This window comes from Salarias fasciatus, chromosome 2 (genome assembly GCF_902148845.1).
Source record: "Salarias fasciatus chromosome 2, fSalaFa1.1, whole genome shotgun sequence".
Classification (NCBI taxonomy): domain Eukaryota; kingdom Metazoa; phylum Chordata; class Actinopteri; order Blenniiformes; family Blenniidae; genus Salarias; species Salarias fasciatus.
Window position 1 is genome coordinate 17,560,479 of NC_043746.1, and position 17,714 is coordinate 17,578,192.

At 40.8% G+C, this 17,714-nt stretch overlaps 1 protein-coding gene across 2 annotated transcripts in view; it reads left to right on the forward strand.

Moving 5' to 3' along the window:
• Positions 1-17,714, forward strand: part of fgf13a (fibroblast growth factor 13a) — an 88,886-nt gene that overhangs the window by 28,573 nt on the left and 42,599 nt on the right. The window contains exon 3 of one of the 2 annotated variants that reach the window (XM_030115512.1): positions 11,192-11,359. The exons of the other annotated variant lie outside the window; for it this stretch is intronic. Coding sequence (XP_029971372.1) covers positions 11,192-11,359 — 168 coding nt within the window. The remainder of the gene's footprint in view (positions 1-11,191; positions 11,360-17,714) is intronic. 2 annotated transcript variants of the gene reach the window in all.

The following is a 17,714-nucleotide window of genomic DNA, read 5'->3' on the forward strand; positions in this document are numbered from 1 at the left end:
ACTGTTCTGGAATAACCTCATTTGTTATAGTTCAGCTCTTCAGAGTTCAAACTGAGAGACACAACTTGGTCTTTTTTTTTTTATTTATTTATTTTTCTCTGCCATGCAGAGTCCCCTGCTTCACTTCCTCTCACTCACTAACAATCGCCTGGACGTTTTCCCAACCTGACACGAGTGAAACAGGCATAGATTTTTTGTCTCTCTCAAATGCATCATCAGGAAACTCAGCCATCAAACGCTAATCCCATATATTTGATGATTCAGATAGCGTTGGTGTTAGCTGTTCCTAAATCTCTTCTCTCTCAATGCCTGGATTTGAATCCTTTATGTAATCCTGCATCAAGGCCAAGCTTGTTGGGACTCCTCAGTCTACTGGAATTGACAGTTTTCTCCGTCCCTCATTGGTATAGGTGAACCGTAATGCTAGTATGTTCGTTGTTAGGATTTCTTTTTTTTATTTTTCAAATTTGATTTTTTTTGTAAATTTGTAATACAAGTAATAATTTTTCAGACTGTGTTTTTGTCTCACATTATGCTGACTTGTCCTCTGTGTGCTAATCTTTTTCTGGAGATTTATACCCAATTCTGTTCAACCTCTGTGCTGTTATAACCTTACTGAACAAGAACATGATTAACTGTAAAGAGAAAAAGTGTTTACAAAAAAATAAAAAGGAGGAAGGATGTCTCCAGGATTATCTTTAGCATGACTTATTTGTACAAGAAATCGTGATGAAAAATAGGAGTAAGAATAAGTCAGAACTAATATTTGGATTCAACAGCCAGTAATAACAAAAACTTTTTGATGTGAAACATGGCAGAGTCTGATCTTCAATAACATTTTCTACTTCGTATGAGACAAAGAAGGTATTGCTTGGGTTTACAATAAGTAGCATGATGCCAGTCCTGCTTTATTTAGATTTAAAAATCAAAATAAGAATAAATACAGTGATAAAGTGTATATTTCAATTTTGGTTTGTTATTAATTTGGAATAATACATTTTAGACAGCGCGGGAGTTGTAGATCTGGTAACTGAAGTGCCTAAATAAATGCAAATCAATGTTGAAAAGGAAATAAATGTAATCTAAATTGCACTTCTTTGAGAGAATAATTCACATTCAATTAGAAGTAAGGCTACACTTTTAATCCTGTTGAATTATTAAACATGAAAAATCAGCATAGCAAAAAGAGGAAGAGGGCAGAGAGAAGCTGCTTTGTATTGGCAGAGAGGTTAGGATCAAGGAATTCCTTTTGGTAAAGTAATTATTGAAGAGTCTTGTCGCAGCCTGTGCAGGCTCAGTGCTGATATGAATATCTGCTACTCGTATCCAACTACATAGCAAATGTGACCATCTATTAGATTTAAGGTCTGATCTATTAAACGTTGTGAGCATAAACAGGCCTGAGCTTGACATTACTTGATATTCTGCGAACGCAGCGCACTGAAGATGAAACTGTTTCAGATTCCATCCCGAGCTCGAGCCAATCACCCCATGGCCAATCACTTCTTCTTACAGAAGATGTATGTCGCTAATGGTGGTGTTTTTAGCCGATCGCATGCAAAATGCATGCAAACTGAAAATGCAATCCATTTGGAGAGAAATAGTTATGAAGGAGTAGAAATAGGTCTTTCATTTTTTCAGTTTCTGACAGCACAGAAGATGGTAAACATTAAACCAGAGATGAAGACCCCACATTGACTCGTATCAGGATAGAAGCAGAACGAGTGTGTACACTCCGTCAGAAAGCTTGATGTGTGCAACGGAAAAGAAAAGAAGGCAAGGTTCCCAGGTCTCATTATATAATTATTCTTACAGGGAAGGAGTGAACATTCAAATGGTTGAGACGAGTGTTTAAACAATGTCTGATGACAAATCCTGATGCCAGTCCACAGCTCACAAACTGCCAAATGATTGGTTTCTTATCGGCTTGGATTTATTGGCTTCTGTAGATTTATATCCGTTGTGCTGCAGACCGGTAATGCTGGTCCTTCTGATCAAGCAGCAGAAACCCACCGTCTCTCTCGCTCTGAGCTGCAGGCTCCACGCCGAGATTGCCTCCTGTTATGCAACGAGCCAGACGACAGCGTTCTGTTGGCAGCAAACTTTGCGCGTGTGTGTGAATGTGTGTGTGTGTGTGTGTGTGTGTGTGTGTGTGTCTATGTGAGTGTGTTGGGCCTGTAAGGCCACTATAACCACCAAACCAACGAAGGACAGATTTCTGATATTTGAAACCTTCAAAGTGTTTCAAAGCGCAGGTTATTTCTTTCTTCTTGTTCTCTCTTTGTTGACTAAGATAAGATCATTTCAGTGTATTTCTTTGTGTAGATGATGCTCAAAAGTGCTCAAATAAAGCCAGAGCATAATATGATTAAAATCAAAGACTCATAATTTCACAGTGCTTCGTGTCTAATACTGACCTCGGTATAAGAGTTTTTTCGTGACTCCAGTATATACTGAGGTATACTCTTTTCTATGTTAAGTGTTGCTCGAGGCGAAGCACAGAGTGATTCAGCTGCTGCAGATTTCACCTTCAATTAACTGAGCGTATGATTTGAGAGCAGATGTTTGGATTTGTTTCTTCAGGGCTTGTTGTACTTTCTTTATTGCTTTACTTATTGTTTTTTTTCTTCACGTAATATTGAAAAGTCACAGGGAAATGGACCGAGTCTGTTTCAGTTTGTACACTTTTTGAATTGTTGGAACGATTAAAACCAGGGCTATAACATCTCTCACAGCGCTGTATACTGCGGTCTGGAGACACTCTTATTGCATTGTTCCTGTTGACCTTTTCTATTCTTTTGCAGCCTATAATCTTATAATGAAGCTATTTGTGTGAATGTGAATTTCAAAAACAGGCTTTTCTTAAAGGCGATCTGCAGGTTGGGTTGCTCTATTTTACTGCTTCATAATTAAGACATTTTCCAACTTGTTAAATATTCTCTGAAACCTATGAAACAGATTCGTTGCTGACTTCCTAAAAAGCCACATCCAGCCCTTTCCCACTGATTATAACACATTTATGATGCTTTCCATTTGCACTGTTACTGTGTCAGTGTCGAGTTTAATCTTCGCAAATCCAAACATGTTAAGTTCAAGATCATTTCATAGAGCTGGTCGTTGCTATGCTAATCGTCTTAAGCATAAAAGAAGATGCATTTCCTTTTCAAACCCTTGACTGATGATGAACCCAACGTCATGAAAACAGGCCTCCGAATACCTGCAGCCACGGCGTGACGCATGAGCAACCCGTCGTCCAGACTTTCTAACCTTATTGTGTGACATTCAACGTCGAGCGGAGTCGACGTGAATACGGCGTGAATCACGTGTGACTTCCGGAGAGGATTTGACACATGATATAGCATAAGCTACTTGGTGTCGCTTGATGCTCAGGCTTTAGTGATCCTATTACACTTGAACCTCCTCCCACGTTTCAGTCTTCCTGAAGTCACAGGCCGAAAGATCGACAGGCAGAGGTGCATGCTCCACAATCCTATTTGCTCTTGTCAGTCCCTAATTGCATTGAAAAAGATCCTTTGCATTAATCTGCCTGAGCAGGGGTGTGTGTTTGATCCCAGTCTGTTGACACGGTATTCATGAACATTTGAATCCATAATAGTGATGGAGATCCTGAGTGTGTGTAATCTGTGTTCCGATGCGTGTTTCATATGTTCACTCGCTGTTTTTCTCTCATTTATCATTATCAGCATGTATGCGGCAGCCATAAAATGTCAAAAGGATAATAATATAAATGTGGAAATGCGTGCCTTGCGGACCACATAAACTTGAATCAACCTCAGCCTGCCTTACTGTTTGTAGCAACATTACAGGACCCTGCAGGAGTTCAGAGGCGGTGTTAGGAGTAATCAGCTGAGCTCGGCTCCAGCGGTCTGATGGAGCAGTCTATGAGATGGACGGATGGGTGATTAGCTAAGGCCAGCATTAGAGTGAGACACCTAATGATGATTTTTAATGTTTGAAACACTCTAATGAAGACATTTTGTCAATGTGAAGGCGCCACAAAACCAGACTCTGTGCGTGTGTGTGTGTGCGTGTGCTTACATACACATAAATAGTTTCTCTGTATTGATTTTTTTCTCAGCTTGCCGTATTTTCAAACTGGCTGATGAATACCAGGGATTTAAAGCTCCATTATAAATGAATCAATGCAACAAATAATTTTTCAAGGGAAAAATGAAAACAAAGACAGCTTTTATAAATATGTGTTCAGTAATCAGCTATTTTCTGATTTGATAGCTCACTTTAGTGAGAACAACTTGTGATGAAGATATAAGAGCTAAATAGCGGTGAAAGAATCATTAATTTCAAATTTATATTTCAAATAAAGTGATTCTCTCAACAGATGTCTTCGAAAACATATGTTTCATGGGGTGTAAGCTGTAACCAAATAAATTAAATTGAAGTATAGATACCTCTAAATGTAAAAGTCGAGCTGAAACTTCAAAGACGTTCATAAATGCCTCCAAATTCAAAGAAAAAAATCAGGTTTTATTAATACACAATGCTTTTCTTAAGGCATCCTTAACCTTTTTAGGGATGTTGCTGATGCCTTGTAGACATATTTTTAAGTTTTAATAGTAACACAAAGTTTGCTAGTGTGGAACCAGCAGCTCAATCATTAACGCTGACACAGACCATTACTCAAGTTGAAACCAATCTATTTCTCATTAGGAAATCAAGTCATAACCCGGTGGAAGATTTCATGAGGTGAAACGGGTTTGATTTTCTAAGATCTTGGGTAAAACTTGCTATAGAATGTGCTTTCATTTTACATACGTTAGAGCACAAGTGACACAAGTAGCACAAGTTCTGTAAACTGTAGTATTCAAATCGAAGTTTTCCAGGCTTTATTACATGCAGTCACCATGGCGTGATTGGATGGCGCCCTGATGGAGGAAGATGTCAGCCATAATGGGGCGTCACAGACAATAAATCTACATTTTGAAGCAAAAAAGAGAAACGCAGAAATAGAAAACTGTTAAACGGACCAGATATTCAACATTCATGAAGGCAAACACATTGCAGGTGTTGTTTCAGTTACTTTGCTGACCTGTTGGACGCAGGCCGCTCATAAGATCAGCTGCACGCAATATTATGTTTGTGCTCGTTGCTGTAGATCAGAAATTTCAAGTGAAGCATTTATTTCAGAATTGCTTTTCCTTTTGAGGCCGACACATGAAGTCCTTGTGTCAAACATTATTTAAATAACTTTCAATTCATCCACTTTTGCAGCTTTTATATCACAAACTGTCACCATGAGCTGCTTTGATCAACTCAATGTAACTCCAGACTGACTTCATAAAGAACTTCTGTAAAGTGAAAAATCCACTCAAGTAGGGTAAGCAAGTAAAAGATAAAGCTTTTCTGCCACAGCCAGTTTCCCCTATCTTGTTTTGTTATTATCTTAAAATCTTCAACAGCTACTCGGACAAAACAGGTTTTAGAGTCTATTTAGATCTGTTAGTATATTTGATTATTTTATTACTAATGTATCAACAACTTGTGATTAAACTCATCTCTCCTACTCTAACAACAGGAAGCGAAGCTAATTTCTCACAGATTGAACATGAAGCTAGTGTGACTATTCATTTGCAACAACAACTATATTTTTACAGAGATGTTCGTCATTCATGTTGAAGGCATTACCAGGATTATAACATTTAAATCCCGTCCCTGACCCGCCCGACTCCCTGCACAGACATGCTGGTAACATGACGCTCGACATTTATCTCTGACTCATCATGAGGACTCGTGTGAGTGTGAGCGTGGACTTCTGATCCTGAGGATGAGACTCTCTCTACGGCCGTTTTTTGACACTGGATCAATACTTTTTCATATGAGCACTGAGCGTGTCTATCACCTCACCGAACCTTCGCCAACAGTTTGATACCATTCATCTCTGCAGACAGGCAAAATGTATGACTCTTCCTCTCCCCGTTCTGCACACACAACACATGTGCACGTACCCTTACATGCCTGCATGCACACAGAAAAAGCAATCCGCACCTGGTAGTAATGCTCCAGATGAAGGAAAAGAAATACAAGAGACAGAACTTTATTCAATATGACTTTGTGCTAATTTTTTTGAACTTCATATCAAATTCTAAAAACACAACGGCTACATGTCACCAACATCTACAAAGTTTAGACATGAAAAATTTGCTTCGCGTCAGATTTCTAGTAATGTTTGAGTTCAGTGAACGTCCAGCCGTTTTGATCGTGATGAGACGCACCGAGGCCGGAAAGAGGAGAATGCTGCCGCCCTACACAATTAAATTTTCCTATAAATAGAATGAGAAGACCTCTGACTGCCATGAAAACACAGATTCATAGCTTCCTTACATGTTGCACAAGCTGAATGCTTTATCAGTGAGAGCATGACTGAAGCCATATAATTGAATTGTGCTTCAGTTAAGTCATTACAAAACATTAGAGCTGGACTATGGATCTTGCTTTTTTTTCTAATAATGGAATAAGATCATGAATACGTTTTAATGTACGACTAATGGCGCAAGCAAACATCCATTAAGTTGTACACTTTATAGGAAATATGTTAAATAATGTCATGAATTCAATTGTCAATGATGATGATAAAGTTACAAAATCAAAAAATGCTACAGCATTGACTAAAGAGAGTGGGAACAAAAATGAAGAGTGCATATCTTTTATTTGTCATTTTATCTACATGTTAATTGGCATTGTTCTGGTTAGCTTCAAATGAATCTGATGGTTACAAAGCGCTGCTATATTCTCCCCCAGTGCCGTCACACTATGAGCCCCTGGCTATGATGAAAATGTGAAACAACAAAGAACAAGTAGGCAAAAAAGAGGCAGAGAAAGAAGAGAGTGACAAACAATGAGATCAGAGGGATGAAAAAGCATGAATAAAAATGCAAGCTCATTCTGCGTTTCAAAGAAAACCTCAAGTTCAACTCGACTCACTTTCCCCGTTGCCTGCAAGGTGACTTACAACCAAAATAAAACTATTCTTTCTTGAGATGAAGCCACACCGAAGCAAAGGCATCCCAGAAGACAATGTGCTAGATTTTGCTCCTTGTAAGACCGCATTGAGGCCAGGCTATTTTCGAAACAGAAACCTCTGGCAACAGACCTGTTTCTGTGCTTAATTCTGATTCTAATTTAGTGAGTGTGCCATTCGTCAGGCCCGTGATGAACGCGCTCCACCTCACTGATGGATATGAGCCACGACTTGAGTAAAGTGTGCAAATTGCAGCTCATATGTGAAAGTGAGGTTCATTTTTTTTCTGAGCCTGACAGTGCTTCAGTTGATTACACACGCCCTTGAACCCCATGTGAACACGATGTAGGGGGCATCTGTGAGCACTGATGACGCTCTCTCACATCATGCCTGCTCTTCTGCCGCAAAGCATTATCCAGACTCACAATCTCACTTGATTCATGCTGCACATGGTACATACTATCCAAACAGAATAATTTTTCCATCAAGTCTGTACATCGCCTGTCATTCATCCTGCTTCTTAAATAGATGAGCAACTAACCAAAACAAGATACTGCCCCACCCCCCCCCCACGACCCCATCTCTCTGATTTGTTCCCATTTCTGCTCGCTACGAGATTTATTCCCGTCAGAGAGGCAAGGACATCTATTGCACGCTGCTGAAGGTCCAGTGTGGTAACGCCGCTGCCTATAGATCACGGACTATCATGAACCAGCGTGACAGCTCACTCTGAGTGGCTGGTCGGATAGAGAGTGAGGTCTCAGGCCCTGATGCATCATCCATCACGCCTCCTTCAGCTCCAATATGCGCTCTTCATCAAGGCCGGGGCAAGGATGAACGCCGTAAAAGATGGTGCCCGCCCCCTCCCCCTGTTGTCGCCCCCGTGGCCCATCTGTCAGTCATTTTTGTTGCATCTGATGAGCTGACAGTCAGCTCATTAATAAACGGTGGCTGGAATTAGGCGTTTGCTGAAGTCTGTCTTCGCTCTCTCACATATTCCTACCTCAGTTAGGTAAACAAACACAGATGCAGAGAAAGAAATGCACCTGTGGCAGGCTATAATTATATGAATACATGTAAATATATTCACATATACTGTTGGGACAAGTCTAAGTCTGTTTAAAGAAAAAACAGACACCAAGACATCACTACCTTCTAGAATGGTGCAGATTTTTAAACTTTCTGAGGTTTAAAGAAACCTGATAACTGTGGAAGAGCAGCAGGCCTGTTTCTCAGGAGCAGAATGGGATGTTATTCCTACAAGAAAAAAAAAAAAGAATCAAGCTGTGTCTCTGTCATTCAAACAGCAATGTAAGTTTTGTCATTGGTGCAGTTTTCTTGCCAATTGATTGTGACTGAGTGTGTGTGTGTATATGTGTGTGCGTGCGTGCGTGCGTGCGTGCAAACTCCAGACAGATGGAGGGTGCTAGGGAGTCTACACTCGAATTGCGTCTCCATATTGATTTTTCTCAACTTGGCATATTTTCAAACTGGCTGATGAATACCAGGAATTCAAAGCTCCATTATAAACCAATACAACAATCTTTCAGAGGGGGGAAAAGTGAAACAAAGACAGATCGTATAAATATGCGTTCAATAATCAGCGATTTTCAATGTGGTCGCTCACTTCAGCCAAAATAACTTGTGAGAAAAACTTAGGAGGCAAATAGGACATAAGAGCTGAGAGATGAAAATGCTTTACTGTATGAGGACGCTTTGCATCAAGCAGGAGCTGGACAGGGACATTTTTTTGTGTTAGAAATCAGGTCAGTCAAACTAGATTTTTTTTGGGACGTGTGGATCAGTATTTCATGGCAACATGCTCTCTGTTGAGTGCAGTGTAGTCAGTGTTGCACAGATTCACAATTTCTTTATTCTGTAATCCTCATTGAGGACTTTAGATCAAGTAATATATTCATATTGAGTGATTCAAAAAACTTCATATAGGGTCATGCAGTTCATTTTCTTTTTTATTTGTAGACTTGATTCACATAAATCATTGTGGATGAAGTGTTTAGTCACGGTTTTGCTCTCTGGCAGTAGTAAATTAATGTCTGTGGCCTTCAGTCATCAAAGTCGTCTGTCTGTGGTCAGAATCAAATGTCTTTTTCCTCCAGTTCAATAAAGTTTTAGTTGGACTCTTTCAGCATTTTTATTGTAAATCATAAAAAGTTCAGTTTAATGCAGGTGTAAAGGATATCTAGAAACACGGAATATACAATATAAAGTGCAGTAAAATGTGGAACATAAAGAAAAGAACAACCACTATCGTCCCAACATAAAACACAGAGAACAAACGTCCTCATTCATCTTGTATTTGCAGTCTTACTTTTTTTAATTTTTGTAAACTTTTTTTGTGACTTTTTTATTTCTGGTGCACCTAATTTAGTATTTATTACAGTCATGACTCTGGGATAGAAAGTGTTTTTTATTTGTTTAGGTCTTTGTTGTCCTGTAACATCGTTGGTGTTCTGGAAATAAAAAGATAAAGAAAAAACACCGCATTGAATTCCCTGTATGAGCAATAAAACAAAATTATGGTTCTGAACATGTAAAATGTGGATTCCTCTTAAGATAGGCCGTTGTGGACAACACACTGACAGATACGATTAAAAACATTGGATGTGTCCATATCCGATAACTTTGGGTTCCAGAGTGATTATTTTTGTCAATGAAAACTGAGCGAAAACTTAACGCCATGACAAGTTATGATACTACTTTTTAGGGATATTTGCAGAAAAGCTCCTAAATGCATAGATCTGAAAGCTCTTAAAAACTGTGTGAACAGAACGCTTGGACTGCCAATACGTGTTTTAATGTTTGAGTCACAAACTCAGCACGAAAAGCGCCTGTGTGTTTATTGCTCTTGGTTTTGTAAAGACACTTTTGGCACTTTGCGTTTAAGAAAAAAAAAGTTAGCGTGTGTGATGAGTGTGTATGAAATGTTTTACTTCATATTATATATCCGGGAACTGAGACTTTACTGGAATACATTCATGTTTTCACTCTGAATGAGCAAATGAGAAACTGAAGGAGTAACATTCATGACTACCAGCTCCACTCAGAACGTGTAACACTCCATCATTCCCAACTGAAAATCAACAACATTTGTTTTCACACATCATAAAAGAAAGATGAAATAAGCGTTGCGGTTGTCTGATAGAGATCATTAAAGATCCTTCTATACAGCCGTTTTCATTCAGTAATAACATTTCAGGGAGAGACTTGGCGCTCAAATTCATTAGGAAGAGAAGATACAGTTTATTTGGAGCGATTTACTTGTAGCTTATCCATCAACAGTGAGAAAATGGGTCAATGATCGAAGCCAAGTAGGGATTGTGCCCAGAAGAGGACAGATGCAGTACGTCCAATATATACAGACAGAAACACGGGGATTTTCACAGGATACCAAAATTCCTACAGACACAAGCGGAGCGCTGTATGTAAAGCTTTCCTTTATGCTGCTCACTGTAAGCATGACTTTGTAGTGAATCCAGGCGCCCCGGCGTGACTTGGAGGTCTGTGCATGCCTTTGCATCTGCTTGCCTGCACATACAGTTAATGGGGTGTCTATCCGGTGATCGTCGGGGGGGCGGGGGGGGGGGGGGGGGGGGGGGGGGGGTGGGGGGTGGGGGGGGGGGGGGCATAATCACCACCTGACTTAAGTTTCAGTGATGCTAAGTTAGAATATAGCTGCAGATTGCACGTTTGCCTGGCAATCCCACAATTACCCAGCACTACAATCACCTCATTAAAATGCAGCAGCTCCTGGTTCGGTGCCATCTTAACGCTTGCCATCACACTTTTTTATACAATGAATTGTGCTTCTCCCCCTTTTTCATTTCTTTGTGTATTATGTCAATTCTTTTCCTTACAGTGACCAAGAATATTACTGTACTGGAGCCCCCGAAGATATTGCTTTGATTTTCTTGATTTTTTTTTTGGGTGATCTTGGTGTTCTTGATCTCTGCCTGTCCTTATGTTTCTTTTTCCTTTTGGCCACCTTGCCTTTCTCTCTATCTTCTCACCATGTGACACACTACTACAGCTAAAGCTATTGCCGTCGGTAATGTTTGATGTCTTTTTATTTGCCTGTGTTTCTGCCTCCTGTTTTTACTGTTGTTGTTGTTTTCTTTCATTTTCCGTGTGGTGAGCTTTCTAACCCCAGTTCATTCTGTTATGGCACCACCGCAGTCCAGGATGACGCTGCCCCAGGTACCCAGGAGTACATTATGTTACGGCAGGACTCCATCCACTCTGCGGATATAAGGAGTAAAGGGTCCCCATTTCGTGCTAAGTGTCACGAAATCTTCTGCTGCCCGCTGAAGCAAGCCGTCCACAAAGAGAGCGCAGAGCCCGAAGGTTTGTTCGCACCCCCTACTTGTTTTGATTTACTGATATTTACTGATGCTCTTCATCTCCCCTGCCCACTCTCGTCTTGTTTCCCCCTCCTCTCTCGTATTCTGTGTGAACTGGTAGTCCCCCCCGCCCCCAATAAGAGCACTTCTGGTGCACTTCTGCCCCTTTCTCGCATGTCGATGCACGGGATGCAGCGTGATGAGTGTGTGTCTGCCTGCGTAGCTCCTTACGTTGGACTGAGGAACATAGCATCTGTAGCTCCGGTCCCCCCCCTCCATCCCTATGCCAAACCATTAACTCGGTCACTGCCACCCCGAGGCCCTCGCACAGACCAAAACAAAGTGCAGAAAGAAAAGGAGTTATGGATGGAGGCAGCTGCCGCCCTAATGAGTTCAATGACTTGCCAATTTCAGCATGTGCTTTCACTTGAACTGGCCTTATAAAACAAAGAAGGTGACACTCTTTTATCTTCCTGTCCAGCAGAATATGTTTTATATTCATGACTAAAGAGTGATTTACCCAGCTTCAGACTGCAAGTCAGCAAAGCCCTCCCTGCTTCCCTCCCCTTGTCCCTGTGCTTCCCGTGCTTCTGCCCGCGGCTCTACGGTCTTGGCGGCTGCAGTCCTCCCACTCGTTGCTCCCCTTCCTTCTCTCCCTGTCCAATACATTTTTTCCCCCTTCACCTTCACCCCCCCCCCCCACCCCCCCACCACCTCTTATCCCACTTACCTGCTTCAGCGCTTGCAGAGCAGCATGATGATATGACTGCACAGTGTGTATACCATCAGCTTCCAGTTTTCCTGCACAGTTAAGGACGTAGAGCGAAATGAAAAGAACCCCTTTGTGCTCCGAGCATGCTGCCATACCCTCCTCTTTCTGCCTCTCAAGCCTTTTGACTCCATCATTTATCATCTTTTCCCTGGTAGAGTGCTAAGATTTTAGGAATTGCTTTTCTTTTCAGACTTCCCCATAGGTAAGAGATCACTATTACTCTGTTTCTTTTTGCAATGTACTAGTCTGCCTGCTGTTGTATATAAAACTGGGCCATGTTTGGTACGGCTTTTTTTCTGCACGTAGACGTCAGTTAACCTGTTGAAAGCTGTCTGTTTACCTCACTGAAGGATCCAAGCACATGTACTTACCCTTGCGTGAGAAGAGAGAGGAGAGACAGATTAAAAAACAAAAAAAAAAAAGTGGTTGTAGTCGCAGAGGTCTGACTCCAGAAGTACAGATGTATTATTCAGTTTGTCTGCAGCTCCAGTTGGACGTGACTGAATTTACAAAGGACGGAGGGGAGACTACAGCTCTTACGTAAGCGCTTCATGAGGACGTCATTAATGTTGATGCATGATGCAGATGGAAACTGTGCTAAATGGTGTGTAGAGGAGGCACTGCAGGGTCTGAGATACACACAGCCGGGAGTGCAGGAAACTGTGCCAGTTCTGTTTCCGGGGGGGGGGGGGGGGGGGGGGGGGCAAAGAAAGAGGATAATACTAGTTTAAACAGTGATGTATTTTATCCTGACTTCTGTTGAATAAACAGTGTTTGGTGTTTTGGTGTTGGATGAATCCCTGAGCAAGAAATAACATTTAGAAGTGTAGATTTATAGAAATGCAGCCAGTTCCCTGCTCAGTGTTGCCATAGCAACAAATTTCTGAATGCTGTGTGCTACTTGTTATTAATTCTCATGGTTTTTTGAAGATAGAAGCATTAGAAGTGGATTTAATGGAGCTTGTGTATTGCAGCTCGGAATGATATGGTCACATCATATCAATTTAAGAAAAGACAGCTATCTCACTTGGAGTCCAACAAGCTTGCAAGGTTTTATTGACATTTTCTGAAATCAAGATGCTATCATAGATCTGCAGTTCTTGACTCCGACACCTGAAGGGGTTGAACTCTGAGGCGCGTTGAGATTTCGAAGCTCTGACGGCGTCTGTGATTCAGTGGGATTCCTGGGGTGCGGGGCGCCGAGGAGACTGACAGAGACCGATACGCTGGTTTCACATGCTCAGACACATGCTTTAACGCTGCATGGACAGCACATGAATTCAGACTGCGGCCCCTCGGAGGATAAGTTCACATCAGATCAGTACATCTCTGCTGAGGCTGCAGGGAGCATAACAACACATCTCTGTACCTCAGGCTAAGGGCTCCGGACTGTATGTGCTCTTTCTACTGTCAGTCATGCTCTCGGCTCTATTTTTCATTTGGTACAGTTTATGTTCCCACTCTTCTCTCCTTTTTTTTATTTTTTCTTCATTCTCAAATCCTTGTTTTAAGTTTCATTTTGCTTCTGTTTCTCTTTGGCGCTGTTCTGTCTCTCCATGCAGAAATGAAAGATGTTGCCTGAGGGGCCGATCTGTGTAAATATCTATCCATAATTCAAAATACAGCAAGTCTTTGTGTTTATAGTACTGGGCTATGCAATGTATACACAGACAGCTACGCCTATAGAGATGTAAACACAGAAATATAAGGTTCAAACAGTTTGTGTGAGAGATTCTTGGCAAGGAAAAGCAGTATTCCTCATTACATAGAGCAATACCTTCTATTTAATGTGATGTGTTCATGGAAAACTTTATTTTTTTTTTATTTTCTGTGCAGTCACCTAGAGGGCTTGCTATCATGGGCACAAGAGAATTTTTGCCTCTCATTTGCTACATTTAGATTACAGGAGATTTAAGATGCTAAACGCCTCACAAATGTGACTGCACTGCGAAAATGAAAAGTCAGGCTGTCACTTCTGAATTGCCTATTTCACAAAACTGTCTGAAGATACTTACCACCTTCAGCTTTTTCCCTCTCAGATATACACATATGCTTGTCTCTCTTTCAAACCGTATCTCTGTCTCGCACACACTCTTGCGTGCTCTAGATTTCACACACATTCATATTCAGGCCTGTGAACTTTGTAATAGGTTTTGCTTGCTGTAATCATTTCTCCTTTTCATACTAGTTATTAAAAGCTTCCTTCCAAATTAATTTTAATGCAAGTGGGTACAAAAATTCAATGTCGTCTCACTGTGAAAAGCTTGTGTGACACTTTATTTAAACCTCACACCGGGACTCAGCTGAGGTCGCAAACTCATCAGGATACGTTTCAAAGTCGCTTCCTCTTCAATATCACGCTGCTAAAAAGCCATCTTTCTTTGTGTACTTAAAAAGTTTTCTATAGATTCGCATAAAGAAGGGTAATGAGAGACTTGCTCATGTCGTCTAACACTAACAGCGATTAAAGGGCGAACGTAGAGCTCAGGAAACCATCGCGAGTGTGCGCACACCTGCCACCATTCAGTCGGTCGTCGCACCATGTACGTTTTTGGATTTTATATATCATCAATCTGGAAAGAAAATAAGTCAGTTCTCACCAGGACGTTTCGTAACTTGACAAGAAACTCAAGTGCGAACCTAATAGGAGTACGAACAGTCCGTGTTCACTTTTCCTCATGAAGCACGTCCATCTAAAATTTCGGACCAATCACACAGTAGTTATCGAACAAATCTCTTTGTTCTTGCTGAGTGTGTGCGTGGACCTCTGAAAACTTATATCTTCATGCCAAGTATTAACAGAAAAAGTAACACAACCGACCTGTTTTCTTGACAGAACAAAAAAAAAACTTCAGTGAGTCAAATTTATTAACAAATTGACTGATCACACAATCGCTTTGGATAATGTAATAATCTGCAGTAACTTCATATATTTGGCAATTTTTAAACTTTTTCATCACGCTTGCAAATATTGTAATTTGAGCCAGTTGTTCTCTGCTTTAACCAAGAATGTGCTTCGAAAGAGTTAAATCATGACTGTAATGTGTTGCTTCCTGACAGACTGAGGCCTGGTCAGCTTCCAGGCTTCTATCTACTCTGTTTCAGCTTTATTGACACTCAGCCAAGTAAATGTAAGCAGAAGTGAACCCGGAATGAGTCGTAGCACCATTTATTTCCTACATCCAAATGTAAAAGGCATAGCGGTGATTCACTACAGACTTGACACGGAGCAATTACTTTGCAGGGCTTCAGTGCTGCTGCTGATAACCGAGCATTTTGTCGAGGTGTCTCCCCAAGTCCGGCGCATTACCGCAGTGTTGACATGGCACAAAATATACCGCCACAGGATACTCTCATGGAAAAATAGCAACTTGCTTAATTTTCTTTCTTACCTTTGCAGTTTGTCTTTTTGAAAGCAACAACTTTGTTAGTCCCATACATAAATAGACTACGCATGAATAAATCATGTCTATGCTAATGTGATTTGGTGCCTGGAGAGAGTGGGGAAGTGTCGGTGTCTCATTGTGAGGCTTACCTGAACACTTTGGTTATTGGTAAAGGCATGATAGTGTAAACGGTACTGTAGAAAGTTTGGATTCATTCTACAAACAGAATTTAACTTCTAAGAGTAATGTGGTGTAGACATTCATATTCAAGCACAACACAATCAACAGCTAACTGCACAGGTGGTACAAGGTTTTTGAACACCATCAGCAAAGAGAAGCACGCGTTTCCATGTTTATGTCTTCCCAGACTGAGGCAGAAATGCTGAGTCAGTTTTAATCGTCAGCTCCCCTGGGTTTTAAACTAAAGGCATAAACTAACAGCGGGAGTGGGTGTGCATGACAACATTAACGAGAAGCGACTCTGGAGACCGACAAAGAAACGAAGCATTGTAAAGTTGCCAGGCTCATTAAATGCCATCATTGTCTCTTTAATTAACGCCTCTCTTATTTGTGTAAGCAAACCGAGGTCCTCGCCTCATGACAAACTCAGCAATACTATGCACACAGCTCGTAAAAAAGTAGCCAGCGACGAGGATCGTTCTCGTCAGGAACACAGTGAAGTGGTTTGTTATGGACAGATGTTAAAAATCGTCAGCGTCGTCTTTTCTTTTAACAACAGCTGAGTGTCTGGAAAGTGCTGAGACGATGTGACGGAGTTCAGGGAGGGTAAAAACGACCCGTTCTTGCCCGGACTCATTATTCTACAGGCATGCTTGTGAAAGATGGAATGTGTACCGGAGAACTGTTTCTCTGACCCGTGTCTTAAAAAAACGGTCTGTTGCAGAGCATATGTTTCTCTGAAACACTTTCTGGCTTGGGACATACTTTTATCTGAAATAACACAGCAAAGCAGTAGTTTGACAGGTTTGACGCATTTCTGAAAGTAGAAAAAATATTTAGAGTGTTTAGCTACAGTATCTACAGTATTTGCTGGTATCTTACTTTTGCAACCTCTTTTACTTTGTGTTCTCAAACAAAAACCATTGAGGTGAAGAAAGCTTGGCATGTTTTAACATCTGCCATTCTTCCGATCACTGATCAGTTTATTTTTTCGAAACCTCTGCAAGTTGTTTGATATTGTAAGATTACAGATTCGGGAAAATTATTGCTTTCATAATTCTTTTGTTCAGGTCCCTTTTTATTTTTTAAATATGTTCTCCAGTTTTTGATGTAGTTTTTCACTGATCTGGCTTATATAACTTGTGAGAGACTCCTCTCTCAGGAATTAACTTTTTTAAATTCAGCCACATCTCAGAATGTTGCCAGTTAAGCGAACTGTTCGCAAATTTCTTCTTTTAATTTGCATTCTTGTCTTCTCCACTTATTGGTTGCGACTTTTAAAACACATAAAACATGTTCTGTTACTATCAACGTCTTTCAATGAGGGTAAAACATTTGTTGCATCATTGAGAAATGTGATGACGAGAATAGCCCTTTATAGCTTCCTGTTACATTTGACAGCGTTATTTGATGTATGTGGTGTGTACGTGGCATGACACACGCAACATTCTTTACTGCCAGGTCCTTTAGCAGACAGGTTTGGCTGAGTGTGTCCTCTCTTTCTAAAATTACCCCTGAAATGACTCAGGATAAGGTTTAGATTGCGCAGTGCTTCTGATTAGTATCATCCATGTGGTAAATGATTGCTCATATCATGACTTCTCTCTCATGCATGATTTTTTTTTTTAAAGATATCTAGTGATGTTTGGTTTTGAATATCACAAACAGAAGCACTATGAATACCATCTCTCCTGTCTCACATTACCAGCTTCACTGATATAGCTTATCCCATCATTCCCACTGCTTTACTCAGTGATGCCAAACTGCTCTACAATAAAATCCCAGCTTATGCCACTAATGCACCCGCTGTATTTTTTTATTCCATAAAGTTTCTAACAGTACAGCTCTATATCCCAACTAAACGGTAGCAACCAGTAGAGTAGTCAGGGTAAAGTAACTGTGGCACAAGAGCAGTGTGTGAGTTTTCCCAGGAGTAAGCAGGCGTTAAGCTATTTAATTGGGGAAATGAGGCACACTGCTGAGTCAGCACCACATTAACAGGAGGCGAGCAAAGTGGCCCC